The sequence below is a fragment of the Heterodontus francisci genome, unplaced genomic scaffold (genome assembly GCF_036365525.1).
Source record: "Heterodontus francisci isolate sHetFra1 unplaced genomic scaffold, sHetFra1.hap1 HAP1_SCAFFOLD_559, whole genome shotgun sequence".
Classification (NCBI taxonomy): domain Eukaryota; kingdom Metazoa; phylum Chordata; class Chondrichthyes; order Heterodontiformes; family Heterodontidae; genus Heterodontus; species Heterodontus francisci.
This window is the reverse complement of record NW_027140896.1, coordinates 140118-154664: the sequence shown is the minus strand read 5'-3', so window position 1 is coordinate 154664 and position 14547 is coordinate 140118. Positions and strand designations below refer to the sequence as shown.

General features: G+C 52.9%; 1 protein-coding gene across 1 annotated transcript in view; it reads left to right on the top strand.

Moving 5' to 3' along the window:
- Nucleotides 1–14547, top strand: part of LOC137361344 (plectin-like) — a 628221-nt gene that overhangs the window by 592889 nt on the left and 20785 nt on the right. The window contains 2 exon segments of the mRNA XM_068026237.1: nucleotides 2977–3075; nucleotides 10926–14306. Coding sequence (XP_067882338.1) covers nucleotides 2977–3075; nucleotides 10926–14306 — 3480 coding nt within the window.

Sequence of the window (14547 nt, the reverse complement as noted above, 5' to 3'; positions counted from 1 at the left end):
CACATTCCAAGAATGAATTTTTAAAAAATCCCTGGACCTTCCCAGCCTTGGGTCAGATGAAGAGCAACTAATGTCTCTGAACCTAGGTCATTCACTGGTTCATCCCTGTGCTCACTGCCTGGCAGTGCCTTGAGTTTAACGTTCTCATCCTCGTTTGCAGAACCCTCTATGATTTCGCCCCTCCCTATCTCTGTAATCTCCTCCATGGCCTCACCCCTCCCTATCTCTGTAATCTCCTCCATGGCCTCACCCCTCCCTATCTCTGTAATCTCCTCCATGGCCTCTCCCGAACTCTGTAATCTCCTCCATGGCCTCACCTCTCCCTATCTCTGTAATCTCCTCCATGGCCTCACCCCTCCCTATCTCTGTAATCTCCTCCATGGCCTCACCCCTCCCTATCTCTGTAATCTCCTCCACAGCCTCGCCCCTCCCTATCTCTGTAATCTCCTCCAAGGCCTCGTCCCTCCCTATCTCTGTAATCTCCTCCACAGCCTCGCCCCTCCCTATCTCTGTAATCTCCTCCATGGCCTCGCCCCTCCCTATCTCTGTAATCTCCTCCATAACCTCGCCCCTCCCTATCTCTGTAATCTTCTCCATAACCTCGCCCCTCCCTATCTCTGTAATCTTCTCCATAACCTCGCCCCTCCCTATCTCTGTAATCTTCTCCATAACCTCGCCCCTCCCTATCTCTGTAATCTCCTCCATGGCCTTGCCCCTCCCTATCTCTATAATCTCCTCAACCTCAAAACCCTCTGAGATCTACGTACTCCTCTAATTCAGGCCTCTTGACCACCCTGAGTTTAATGGCTCCACCATGGGTGGCTGTGTTTTCAGCTGCCTGGGCCCCAGCTCCGGAATTCCCTCCTTCCCCCTCTCCACCTTGTTTCTCCGCCTTTAAGGCACTCATTATAATCGACCTCTTTGACCAAGCTTTTGGTCACCTGACCTAATCTCTCCCTATGTAGTTTGGTTTCAGATTTTATTTTGTAATATTCCTGTGAAGCACCTTGGAGTATTTTATTACCAGTGCCCGAGCCTGGGACCCGCAGCCACTCTCCCTGCTATCTGCTGCCAAGCCAGACAAGGCATCAGCAATTTGGCAATTGTGGGGTAAACCTTACCCGTTGCTGCCCCAGGCTCACGTGCTGCCATTTCCCACTGCTCTGGGCAAGGGGCAGACAGTGAGTGAGTATACAGACCAACAGTACCAAGCAGCCGAATCACAGCTCCCCCGATCTGGATCAGAGACTCTCCCCCGATCTGGATCAGAGTCTCCCCCGATCAGGATCAGAGACTCTCCCCCGATCAGGATCAGAGACTCTCCCCCGATCTGGATCAGAGACTCTCCCCCGATCTGGATCAGAGACTCTCCCCCGATCTGGATCAGAGACTCTCCCCCCGATCCCGATTAGAGACTCTCCCCCGATCTGGATCAGAGACTCTCCCCCGATCTGGATCAGAGACTCTCCCCCGATCCCGATTAGAGACTCTCCCCCCGATCCCGATTAGAGACTCTCCCCCCGATCTGGATCAGAGACTCTCCCCCGATCTGGATCAGAGACTCTCCCCCCGATCTGGATCAGAGACTCTCCCCCCGATCTGGATCAGAGACTCTCCCCCCGATCAGGATCAGAGACTCTCCCCCCGATCAGGATCAGAGACTCTCCCCCGATCAGGATCAGAGACTCTCCCCCCGATCTGGATCAGAGACTCTCCCCCCGATCTGGATCAGAGACTCTCCCCCCGATCTGGATCAGAGACTCTCCCCCGATCTGGATCAGAGACTCTCCCCCCGATCTGGATCAGAGACTCTCCCCCGATCTGGATCAGAGACTCTCCCCCGATCAGGATCAGAGACTCTCCCCCGATCTGGATCACAGACTCTTCCCCCCGATCCCGATTAGAGACTCTCCCCCCGATCCGGATCAGAGACTCTCCCCCGATCTGGATCAGAGACTCTCCCCCCGATCAGGATCAGAGACTCTCCCCCGATCTGGATCAGAGACTCTCCCCCCGATCTGGATCAGAGACTCTCCCCCCGATCTGGATCAGAGACTCTCCCCCCGATCTGGATCAGAGACTCTCCCCCGATCTGGATCAGAGACTCTCCCCCGATCAGGATCAGAGACTCTCCCCCGATCTGGATCACAGACTCTTCCCCCCGATCCCGATTAGAGACTCTCCCCCCGATCCGGATCAGAGACTCTCCCCCGATCTGGATCAGAGACTCTCCCCAGATCTGGATCAGAGACTCTCCCCCGATCTGGATCAGAGACTCTCCCCCCGATCTGGATCAGAGACTCTCCCCAGATCTGGATCAGAGACTCTCCCCCCGATCTGGATCAGAGACTCTCCCCCGATCTGGATCAGAGACTCTCCCCCCGATCTGGATCAGAGACTCTCCCCCCGATCTGGACCAGAGACTCTCCCCCCGATCTGGATCAGAGACTCTCCCCCGATCTGGATCAGAGACTCTCCCCCCGATCTGGATCAGAGACTCTCCCCCGATCTGGATCAGAGACTCTTCCCCGATCTGGATCAGAGACTCTCCCCCCGATCTGGGTCAGAGACTCTCCCCCGATCTGGATCAGACACTCTTTTGGTCCGGACGGCAATCCTGTTACTTGCACCACAATCGCCTGCTCAGCATCCCCCCCCCCCCCCCCACTTCCCAGGCAACCAGAGACTCCGTCTGGGCAGCACAAACAGGAATATCCCAAAGATCCCACACCAACCAAAGCCTAGAATATGACTGTCCAAAACAAACATCAGCTATTGGTGTGGGACTGGAGTCACCTGTAGGTCCACAGGAGTCGACTGTGGGTTGGCTGGGGTGGGTAGGGTGGACAGCTCAGGACAGGGAGGCAGGAGAGGGTCAGTAATCGGTGGCCGGAGAGGGTCAGTGGCTGGAGAGGGTCAGCGACCGGTGGTATGGAAAGGTTCCACGGCCTCATTGCATCTTTTCCTCTGTTGCAGTATGTAGATCTCCGGACTCGCTACATTGAGCTGATGACTCTGTCCAGTCAGTACATCAAATTCATCACAGTCAACCTTCACAGGCTGGAAAACGAGGAGGTGAGGCTTTGAAAGAAGCTTGGAGTGAAGGGTCAACATGCAGGGTGAAGAGTCAGAGTGCCAGGTGAAGGGTTGGTGTGTAGGGTGAGGGATCAGCGTGCAGAGTGAAGGGTCGGCGTGCCGGGTGAAGGGTCGGCCTGCAGGGTGAGGGGTCGGCGAGAAGGGTCAGTGGGCTGTATCGGGGTGTAGGGTGAGGGGTTGGTGTCTGGATGAGTGTGTTGTAGTGTTTTTATTCAGAGTTTGGGTGTGTGGAACTGGAACTATCAAAATTACAATGAATCCAGCTTTAAGTAAAAGATAGAGTGTAAGGGAGCAAAATAGAGAGAAAGAGACAAAACTCCCATCAGCTCGAGCTTCATTAATCATCTCAACAAGAGTTGATGCTTCATTGGAGATACGATAATGGCACACAGCACAAAAAAACACAACTTATTACAAACAACCTGCCTCGTCATAGGTTTTACATGTGCCTGGTGCCCTGTTCCCGCCCACTAAATCTGTTCATGCATTGGACACAAGTGAATCTTCCAGGATGTACTCATTCCCATAGCATCATCAGTGAGAATTCATCAGGGCAAAATGGGCTGGTGAGAGAGAGGGCGGAATGTGCAAGGGGATGGAGGCTGAGAGGATGGACTATATGAGGGAATGGAGTGTGAGGGGGATGAAGTATACGAGGAGATGGAGAGTGAGGAGATGGAGTGTACGAGGAGATGGAGTGTGAGGGGGATGAAGGCTGAGGGGATGGTGTATACGAGGAGATGGAGTGTGAGGGGATGGAGTGTACGAGGAGATGGAGTGTGAGGTGGATGAAGGCTGAGGGGATGGTGTATACGAGGAGATGGAGTGTGAGGGGATGGAGTGTACAAGGAGATGGAGTGTGAGGGGATTGAAGGCTGAGGGGATGGTTTATACGAGGAGATGGAGTGTGAGGGGATGGAGTGTACGAGGAGATGGAGTGTGAGGGGGATGGAGTGTACAAGGAGATGGAGTGTGAGGGGGATGAAGGCTGAGGGGATGGTGTATACAAGGAGATGGAGTGTGAGGGGATGGAGTGTGAGGGGGATGAAGGCTGAGGGAATGGAGTGCATGAGGGGATGGAGTGGACGAGGAGATGGAGTGTGTGGGGGATGAAGGCTGAGGGAATGGAGTGCATGAGGGGATGGAGTGGACGAGGAGATGGAGTGTGTGGGGGATGAAGGCTGAGGGGATGGAGTGTACGAGGGGATGGAGTGTACAAGGGGATGGAGTGTACGAGGAGATGGAGTGTGAGGGGGATGAAGGCTGAGGGGATGGAGTGTACAAGGGGATGGAGTGTGAGGGGATGGAGTGTACGAGGAGGTGGAGTGTGAGGGGGATGAAGGCTGAGAGGATGGAGTGTACGAGGGGATGGAGTGTGAGGGGGATGGAGTGTGAGGGGATGGAGTGTGAGGGGATGGAGTGTGAGGGGGATGGAGTGTGAGGGGGATGGTGTGTGAGGGGGATGGTGTGTGAGGGGGATGGTGTGTGAGGGGGATGGTGTGTGAGGGGGATGGAGTGTGAGGGGGATGGAGTGTGAGGGGGATGGAGTGTACAAGGGGATGGAGTGTACGAGGAGATGGAGTGTGAGGGGGATGAAGGCTGAGGGGATGGAGTGTACAAGGGGATGGAGTGTGAGGGGATGGAGTGTACGAGGAGGTGGAGTGTGAGGGGGATGAAGTCTGAGAGGATGGAGTGTACGAGGGGATGGAGTGTGAGGGGGATGGTGTGTGAGGGGGATGGTGTGTGAGGGGGATGGAGTGTGAGGGGGATGGAGTGTACAAGGGGATGGAGTGTACAAGGGGATGGAGTGTGAGGGGGATGAAGGCTGAGGGGATGGAGTGTACAAGGGGATGGAGTGTGAGGGGATGGAGTGTACGAGGAGGTGGAGTGTGAGGGGGATGAAGGCTGAGAGGATGGAGTGTACGAGGGGATGGAGTGTGAGGGGATGAAGGCTGAGGGGATGAAGGCTGAGGGGATGGAGTGTGAGGGGGATGGAGTGTGAGGGGGATGGAGTGTGAGGGGGATGGAGTGTGAGGGGGATGGAGTGTGAGGGGATGGAGTGTGAGGGGATGGAGTGTGAGGGGATGGAGTGTGAGGGGGATGGAGTGTGAGGGGGATGGTGTGTGAGGGGGATGGAGTGTGAGGGGGATGGAGTGTGAGGGGGATGGAGTGTGAGGGGGATGGAGTGAGCGAGGAGATGGAGTGAGCAAGAGGATGGAGTGTGCGATGGAATGGAGTGTGCGATGGAATGGAGTGTGCGAGGGGGTGGAGTGTGCGAGGGGGTGGAGTGTGCGAGGGGGTGGAGTGTGCGAGGGGGTGGAGTGTGAGGGGGATGGTGTGTGAGGGGGATGGAGTGTGAGGGGGATGGTGTGTGAGGGGGATGGAGTGTACAAGGGGATGGAGTGTGAGGGGGATGAAGGCTGAGGGGATGGAGTGTACAAGGGGATGGAGTGTGAGGGGATGGAGTGTACGAGGAGGTGGAGTGTGAGGGGGATGAAGGCTGAGAGGATGGAGTGTACGAGGATGAAGGCTGAGGGGATGGAGTGTGAGGGGGATGGAGTGTGAGGGGATGGAGTGTGAGGGGATGGAGTGTGAGGGGGATGGTGTGTGAGGGGGATGGTGTGTGAGGGGGATGGTGTGTGAGGGGGATGGAGTGAGCGAGGAGATGGAGTGAGCGAGGAGATGGAGTGAGCGAGGAGATGGAGTGTGCGATGGAATGGAGTGTGCGATGGAATGGAGTGTGTGAGGGGGATGGAGTGTGAGGGGGATGGAGTGTGAGGGGATGGAGTGTGAGGGGATGGAGTGTGAGGGGATGGAGTGTGAGGGGGATGGTGTGTGAGGGGGATGGTGTGTGAGGGGATGGTGTGTGAGGGGGATGGTGTGTGAGGGGGATGGTGTGTGAGGGGGATGGTGTGTGAGGGGGATGGTGTGTGAGGGGGATGGAGTGAGCGAGGAGATGGAGTGAGCGAGGAGATGGAGTGAGCAAGAGGATGGAGTGTGCGATGGAATGGAGTGTGCGAGGGGGTGGAGTGTGCGAGGGGGTGGAGTGTGCGAGGGGGTGGAGTGTGCGAGGGGGTGGAGTGTGCGAGGGGGTGGAGTGTGCGAGGGGGTGGAGAGTGCGAAGGGATGGAGGGTGTGAGGGAATGGAGGGTGCGAGAGGTTGGAGTGAGCGAAGGGATGAAGTGTGTTAGGGATGTACTGCAAGGGGATGGAGTGCGAGGGAAGGGAGGGTGTCGATGAGTATTATTTGAGTGTTTGCCTCATTCTGGGATGTTAATGAAATGATTTTTTGGCTGAGCTTGTGAAATTGTTGCTGATTTTTTTCCCTGCTCTTGATTCCCATACTCATACTCGTCGCCGTGAATCTCTCTCTTTATCCGACAGTAAATGAGGTCAATTCACACCCGGGATTCTCCAAACCCCACGTGGCCGCTCCGCCTGGCACTCAATCAGCTACTCTGACCGTTTCTCAGCCTCCCTGTCCATCAGTCTGTCTCTCACTCTCTCACTCACTCTCTCTCACACACACACTCACTCACTCACTCTCTCTCACACACACACCCACTCACTCACTCTCTCTCACACACACACTCACTCACTCTCTCACACACTCACTCACTCACTCTCTCACACTGTCTCACTCACTCACTGTCATTCATTCACTCTCTCTCTCCCTCACTCTCTCCTCTTCATTCTGTCTCTCTCCTTTATTCTCTCTCTCTCCCTCACTCTCTCACATTCACTCATTCCTTCTCTCTCTCACTCTCTTACACTCACTCATTCTTGCACTCTCTCTTACGCTCTTGGGAAGGTTGTGGCGTAGTGATAATGTCACTATACTCGTAAGTCAGATGCCTAGACTAATTCCTGAGGGACATGAGTTCAAATCCCACCACACCAGATGGTGAAATGTGAATTCAATTAACAAATTTGTAATTAAACGCGAGTCTAATGATGAAACCATCGTCGCAGAGGGTGGTGGGTGCCTGGAACGCGTTGCCAGCGGAGGTGGTAGGCGCGGGCACGATAGCGACTTTTAAGATGTATCTAGACAGATACATGAATGGGCAGGAAGTAAAGAGATACAGACCCTTAGAAAATAGGCGACAGGTTTAGATAGAGGATCTGGATCGGCGTAGGCTTGGAGGGCCGAAGGACCTGTTCTGTGCTGTAATTTTCTTTTGTTCTTTGTTTTGATTGTTGTAAAAACCTATCTGGTTCACTAATGCCCTGAAGGGAAGGAAATCTGCCGTCCCTACCTGTTCTGGCCCACATGTGACTGTATGCCCACAGATTCTTAAATGCCCTCTGAAATGGCCTAGCAAGCCACTCAGTTGTATCAAACCATTACAAAGCCAAAGGAATGAAACCGGACGGACCACCCGGCATCGACATAGGCAACGGCAAACCCAGCCCTGTTGACCCTGCAAAGTCCTCCTTACTAACATCTGGGGGCTTGTGCCAAAGTTGGGAGAGCTGTCCCACAGACTAGTCAAGCAACAGCCTGACATAGTCATACTCACAGAATCATACCTTACAGACAATGTCCAAGGCACCACCATCACCAACCCCGGGTATGTCCTGTCCCGCCGGCAGGACAGACCCACCAGAGGTGGTGGCACAGTGGTATACAGTAGGGAGGGAGTTGCCCTGGGAGTCCTCAACATCGACTCCGGACCTCATGAAGTCTCATGGCATCAGGTCAAACATGGGCAAGGAAACCTCCTGCTGATCACCACCTATTGCCCTCCCTCAGCTGATATGTCAGTACTCCTCCATGTTGAACACCACTTGGAGGAAGCACTGAGGGTGGCAAGGACACAAAATGTACTCTGGGTGGGGGACTTCAATGCTCATCACCAAGAGTGGCTCGATAACACCACTACTGACCGAGCTGGCTGAGTACTAAAGGACATAGCTGCTAGACTGGGTCTGCGGCAGGTGGTGAGGGAACCAACACGAGGGAAAAACATACTTGACCTTGTCCTCACCAATCTGCCTGCTGCAGATGCTTCTGTCCATGACTGTATTGGTAGGACGTCAGCTGCTTCATCAATGACCCTCCCTCCATCATAAGGTCAGAAGTGGGGATGTTCGCTGATGATTGCACAATGTTCAGCACCATTCGTGACTCCTCAGATACTGAAGCAGTCCATGTAGAAATGGAGCAAGATCTGGACAATATCCAGGCTTGGGCTGATAAGTGGCAAGTAATATTTGAGCCACACAAGTGCCAGGCAATGACCATCTCCAACAAGAGAGAATCTAACCATCTCCCCTTGACATTCAATGGCATTACAATCATTACTATCGACATCCTGGGGGTTCACAAATATACTGCAGCTAGAAGAGCAGGTCAGAGGCTAGGAATCCTGAGGCGAGTAACTCACCTCCTGACTCCCCAAAGCCTGTCCACCATCTACAAGGCACAAGTCAGGAGTGTGATGGAATACTCTCCACTTGCCTGTATGGGTGCAGCTCCAGCAACACTCAAGAAGCTCGACACCATCCAGGACAAAGCAGCCCGCTTGATTGGCACCCCATCTACAAACATTCACTCCCTCCACCACTGGTGCACAGTGACAGCAGTGTGTACCATCTACAAGATGCACTGCAGCAATGCACCAAGGCTCCTTAGCCAGCACCTTCCAAACCCACGACCTCGACCAACTAGAAGGACAAAGGCAGCAAATGCATGGGAACACCACCACCTGCAAGTTCCCCTCCAAGTCACACACCATCCTGACTTGGAACTATATCACCGTTCCTTCACTGTCGTTGGGTCAAAATCCTGGAACTCCCTTCCTAACAGCACTGTGGGTGTACCTACCCCAAATGGACTGCAGCGGTTCAAGGAGGCAGCTCAACACCACCTTCTCAAGGGCAATTAGGGATGGGCAATAAATGCTGGCCTGGCCAACGACGCCCACATCCCAGGAACGAATCAAAAAAACTCACTCTCTCAATCACTTTCACTCTCTCTCTCACGCACTCACACTCACTCTTTACGTCTCTCTCTCAGTCACGCTATCACTCTCTCACACTTTCTATCATTGGACATGCTCAGGGTCCCAATGCCTGCTTTTCATTCCCTCTATTGATGCTGTCTTTGTATTGAGCTGTTTGATATTGGACTGTCTTGTCAGCTGTATAGTTTTGAAGAGGTGAATGGTTATGAAGTAGTGACTCTCTGATGTTTGAGCTCCTTTGGGATCTTGGTTAGTTTTGTTACTTCCTGTCATTGCTCCCTTAATAGATGACGAATTGTGAGGAGTGGTGATGGGCCAGTGAATACACTAACCTTCTCAATCGGAAAATTAATGTGCATTAGGAAAAAGCAGCTCCTAAAGGGATGTGTCCCAACATGAGAACATGGGAATTGGCAATTTCCAGCACAAAGAGCTAGCTGCACAGTGAAAGGGATGAAGTCAGGAGTTTGGGTGGTGGATAGTTAATGTAAATACTGATTGTTGCTGTCTACACCTCATTTAAATATTGGTTTTATGTACAGAGATGTGATGTATCAGATGATCCTGTCTCACTATTCCTGGAACCTGTGCATTGGGCAATGTTTGTCCTCCCCATGAACTTCATTTCCTTCTCAATTCAGTAACATGTTTCCCTCAGTCCTGTTTTTTATTCACCTTTATTGCAGTTTCATATCCAATTCTCCAGTGGATTCTGTTCTTGTGATGTTTTACTGAAGCCCTTTGGTCACATTCCCACCCAATGTGAGCCCAGCACCCTCTCCCACTCCCAATGGGAGCCCAGCACCCTCTCCCACTCCCAATGGGAGCCCAGCACCCTCTCCCTCTCCCAATGGGAGCCCAGCACCCTCTCCCTCTCCCAATGGGAGCCCAGCACCCTCTCCCTCTCCCAATGGGTGCCCAGCACCCTCTCCCACTCCCAATGGGAGCCCAGCACCCTCTCCCTCTCCCAATGGGAGCCCAGCACCCTCTCCCTCTCCCAATGGGAGCCCAGCACCCTCTCCCTCTCCCAATGGGTGCCCAGCACCCTCTCCCACTCCCAATGGGAGCCCAGCACCCTCTCCCACTCCCAATGGGAGCCTAGCACCCTCTCCCACTCCCAATGGGAGCCCAGCACCCTCTCCCTCTCCCAATGGGAGCCCAGCACCCTCTCCCTCTCCCAATGGGAGCCCAGCACCCTCTCCCATTCCCAATGGGTGCCCAGCACCCTCTCCCACTCCCAATGGGAGCCCAGCACCCTCTCCCACTTCCAATGGGTGCCCAGCACCCTCTCCCACTTCCAATGGGTGCCCAGCACCCTCTCCCTCTCCCAATGGGTGCCCAGCATCCTCTCCCTCTCCCAATGGGCACCCAGCATCCTCTCCCTTCTCCCAATAGGCGCCCAGCATCCTCTGCTTCTCCTTATGGGTGCCCAGCACCCTCTCCCTCTCCCAGTGGGAGCCCAGCATCCTCTGCCTTCTCCCAATGGGACCCCAGCATCCTCTGCCTTCTCCCAATGGGTGCCCAGCACCCTCTCCCTCTCCCAATGGGTGCCCAGCACCCTCTCCCTCTCCCAATGGGTGCCCAGCACCCTCTCCCTCTCCCAATGGGTGCCCAGCACCCTCTCCCTCTCCCAATGGGAACACTGAGCACCTTTAGTGAGGGGGATGATCAGCGAGGCTCAGTTCCTCACTGGAAGGGTTGCAGCTGAAACTGGGACCAAGGCCATTCTCTGCTGATATCCCCCTACTGTATCACACGGGTTGTCTTGAGTCCAGCTCCCATCTGTTTCTCATCTTCTCACTGACTGCTCATTACTGTTTTGTGCTGATGTTGCCTTCTGTTCATTATGCTCACATTTAGAAAGCTGCAGAAAAGCTGAAGGCAGAGGAAAAGAAACGTTTGGAAGAAGTGGAGGCACAGTTAGCGAAACAGAAGCAGTTAGCTGCTGCTCATGCCAAGGCTAAAACTGAGGCTGAGAAGGAAGCAAAGGAACTCCAGCAGAGAATCGAGGAAGAGGTGACAAAGAGAGAAGCAGTCGCAGTCAATGCTGAGCAGCAGAAACAGAATGTTCAACAAGAGTTAAATCAACTCAAAAGCTCCTCAGTCATCGAAATCAAGAAGAAGACTAAAATGGTGGAGGAAGTGCTCCTTAGTCGTACCAAGATCGAAGAGGAAATTCGAATCATACAGTTGCAGCTGGAGACCTCTCAGAAGCAGAAAACCTCCGCCGAATCTGAGCTGCAGCAACTGAAGGCTCGAGCGCAAGAGGCAGACAAGCAGAGGAAAGCAGCACAGGATGAAGCAGAGAGACTTCGTAAGCAGGTCAAGGACGAGTCCCAGAAGAAGAAACAGGCAGAGGAGGAGCTGAAGCTGAAGATTCAGGCAGAAAAGGATGCAGCACGGGAGAAGCAGAAAGCTTTGGAGGACTTGCAGCATTTCAAGAACCAAGCTGCAGAAGTGGAGAGAAGAATGAAACAAGCAGAGGTGGAGAAAGAGAAACAGCTAATGCTAGCCCAGGAAATGGCACAGAAAAGTGCAACAGCTGAACTTCAAAGCAAACGCATCTCATTCGAGCAAAAAACTACAGAGCTGGAGATATCACTTAAACAAGAGCATCAAACTGTTACCCAATTACAGGAAGAGGCGACACAATTAAAAAGACAACAGGAGGATGCAGAGAATGCCAAGAAAGAAGCTGAGAAGGAGCTGGAAAAATGGCGTCAGAAAGCCAATGAAGCGCTTCGATTGAGACTTCAGGCAGAGGAGGTGGCTCACAAGAAGTCCCTGGCACAAGAGGAAGCGGAAAGGCAAAAAGAAGATGCTGACCGCGAGGCCAGGCGGAGAGCGAAAACGGAGGAATCAGCGTTACGTCAGAAGGAAATGGCTGAGCAAGAGCTGGATAAACAAAGGAAGTTGGCAGATGAGACAGCTCAACAGAAACTGTCCGCTGAACAGGAGCTGATCCGTTTACGAGCAGAGACAGAGAATGGTGAACAGCAGAGGCTGCTTCTAGAGGAGGAACTCTACCGGCTGAAAAACGAGGTCAATGAGGTTCTTCGCCAAAGGAAGCTCTTAGAGGAGGAATTGGCGAAAGTAAAAGCAGAGATGGAAATCCTGTTGCAGCTGAAAATGAAAACTGAGGAGGACACCAGGTCAAACTCGGAAAAGACAAAACAAATGCTGGAGAAAGAGGCCCAGAAGATGAAGGAACTCGCAGATGAAGCAGTGAAACTGCGAGCTGTGGCAGAGGAGGCCAAGCGACAGAGACAGCTCGCTGAGGATGAAGTCATACACCAGAGGAGTGAGGCAGAGAGGATCCTGAAAGAGAAGCTCATGGCCATTAACGAAGCTACCCGCTTGAAAACAGAGGCTGAAATGGCCCTGAAGGAGAAGGAGGCCGAAAACGAACGTCTGCGGCGAATGGCCGAGGACGAGACCTACCAGCGGAAACTTCTGGAAGAACAAGCAATGCAGCACAAGCAAGACATTGAGGAAAGAATTGTTCAGCTGAGGAAGAGCTCAGATCTTGAGCTGGACAGGCAGAAAGTCATTGTGGACGAGACTTTGAAACATAGAAGAGTCATTGAGGAGGAGATCAGAATCCTCAAGTTGAACTTTGAAAAGGCTTCAGAAGGAAAATCAGATCTGGAAATCGAACTGAACAAACTGAAAAACATCGCCGAGGAAACACAACGAAGCAAACAAGAGGCAGAAAAAGAAGCTGAGAGGCAGCGAGGGCTGGCCTTGGAGGAAGCAAAGAAGAGGCAAGAAGCCGAAAGAAAAGTCAAAGAAATTCTTGCTGCAGAGGAAGAGGCTGCTCGGCAACGTAAGGCAGCACTGGATGAGGTTGAGCGGCTCAAGAGAAAATCCGAGGAAGCGTGGAAACAAAAAGAGGTGTCAGAAAAGGAGGCAAAGAGGCAGATCAGTTTGGCACAGGAGGCTGCTCAGAAACGCATTGATGCTGAGGAGAAGGCGCATCAGGCAGCAGTGCAGCAGAAAGAGCAGGAGCTCCTGCAGACCAAGAAACAGGAGAAGACTATGGTGGACAGCCTGAAGGAGCAGGCGGAGAATGCTAAACACCTAGCAGAGGAGGCAGAGCAGGCTCGACTGAGAGCTGAGCAAGATGCCACCTTCTGCCGACAGCAAGCTGAAGAGGCTGAGCGCCTGAAGCAGCTGGCTGAGAAAGAAGCTCAAGAAAAGGCCAAGGCCCAGCAAGATGCTGAAAAGCTGAGGAAAGAAGCTGAGCTTGAAGCTGCAAAGAGAGCACAGGCTGAGCAGGCAGCCCTGAAACAGAAGCAAATGGCTGATGCAGACATGGAGAAGCACAAGAAATTTGCAGAGCAGACCCTGAGACAGAAATCAGGTGTGGAGCAGGAGCTGGTGAAGGTTAAACTGCAGTTGGAGGAGACAGACCACCAGAAGTCCATCTTAGATGAGGAACTGCAACGTCTGAAGTCTGAGGTGACAGAGGCCATAAAGCAGAAGAATCAAGCTGAAGGTGAACTCCACAAAGTGAAAATACAGATGGAAGAAGTCATCAAAGTGAAGATGAGGATTGAAAAGGAAAACAAGATGCTGCTGATGAAAGACAAGGAGAACACCCAGAAACACCTCACTCAAAAGGCAGAGGAAATGAAGCTGCTTGCCGAGGAAGCAGCCAGGTTAAGTGTTGAGGCACAAGAAACTGCCCGTCAGAGGAAGCTGGCAGAAGAAGACTTGGCTGAACAGCGCACACTTGCTGATAAGATGTTGAAGGAGAAAATGCAAGCCATTCAGGAAGCAAGCAGGCTAAAAGCAGAGGCTGAGATGCTGCAGAAACAGAGAGACCATGCTCAGGAACAAGCAAAGAAACTGTCTCAAGACAAGCAGCAGATGCAGCAGCGTCTAGACGAAGAAGCAGAAGAGTTTCAAAAGCTTTTGTTTACTGAACGCAAACGTCAGATGGAGATCAGCGAAGAAGCTCAACACCTGAAGACTTTGGTCACAGAGCTGTCAGAGGCTCAGGCCAAGGCCGAGAAGGAAGCTAACAAGTTCAAAAATGAGGCGAAGGAGATCAGCTTGAAGCTACGTGACATTGAAGAGACTAGCAGAGAGAAGAACAACACTGTGGAGAAGCTGGAGTTTCAATGGATCCAGAGTAAGAAGGAGGCCAGTGAGCTGCAGGATGCCATTGCAGAGTTAGAGAATGAGAAAGAGAAACTGAGACAAGAGGCAGAGCTACTGCAACAGAGAGCCAAAAAGGTAAAGTCACTGACCGTCACAATCCCAGACCATCACTGACCAACACAATCCCAGATCATCACTGGCCACTTCACTGACCATCACAATCTCCAGACCATTACTGACCATCACAATCTCCAGACCATTACTGACCATCACAATCTCCAGACCATCACTGACCGTCACAATCCAAGACCACCACTGACGATTACAATCCCAGACCACCACTGACCGTCACAATCCCAAACCACCACTGACGATT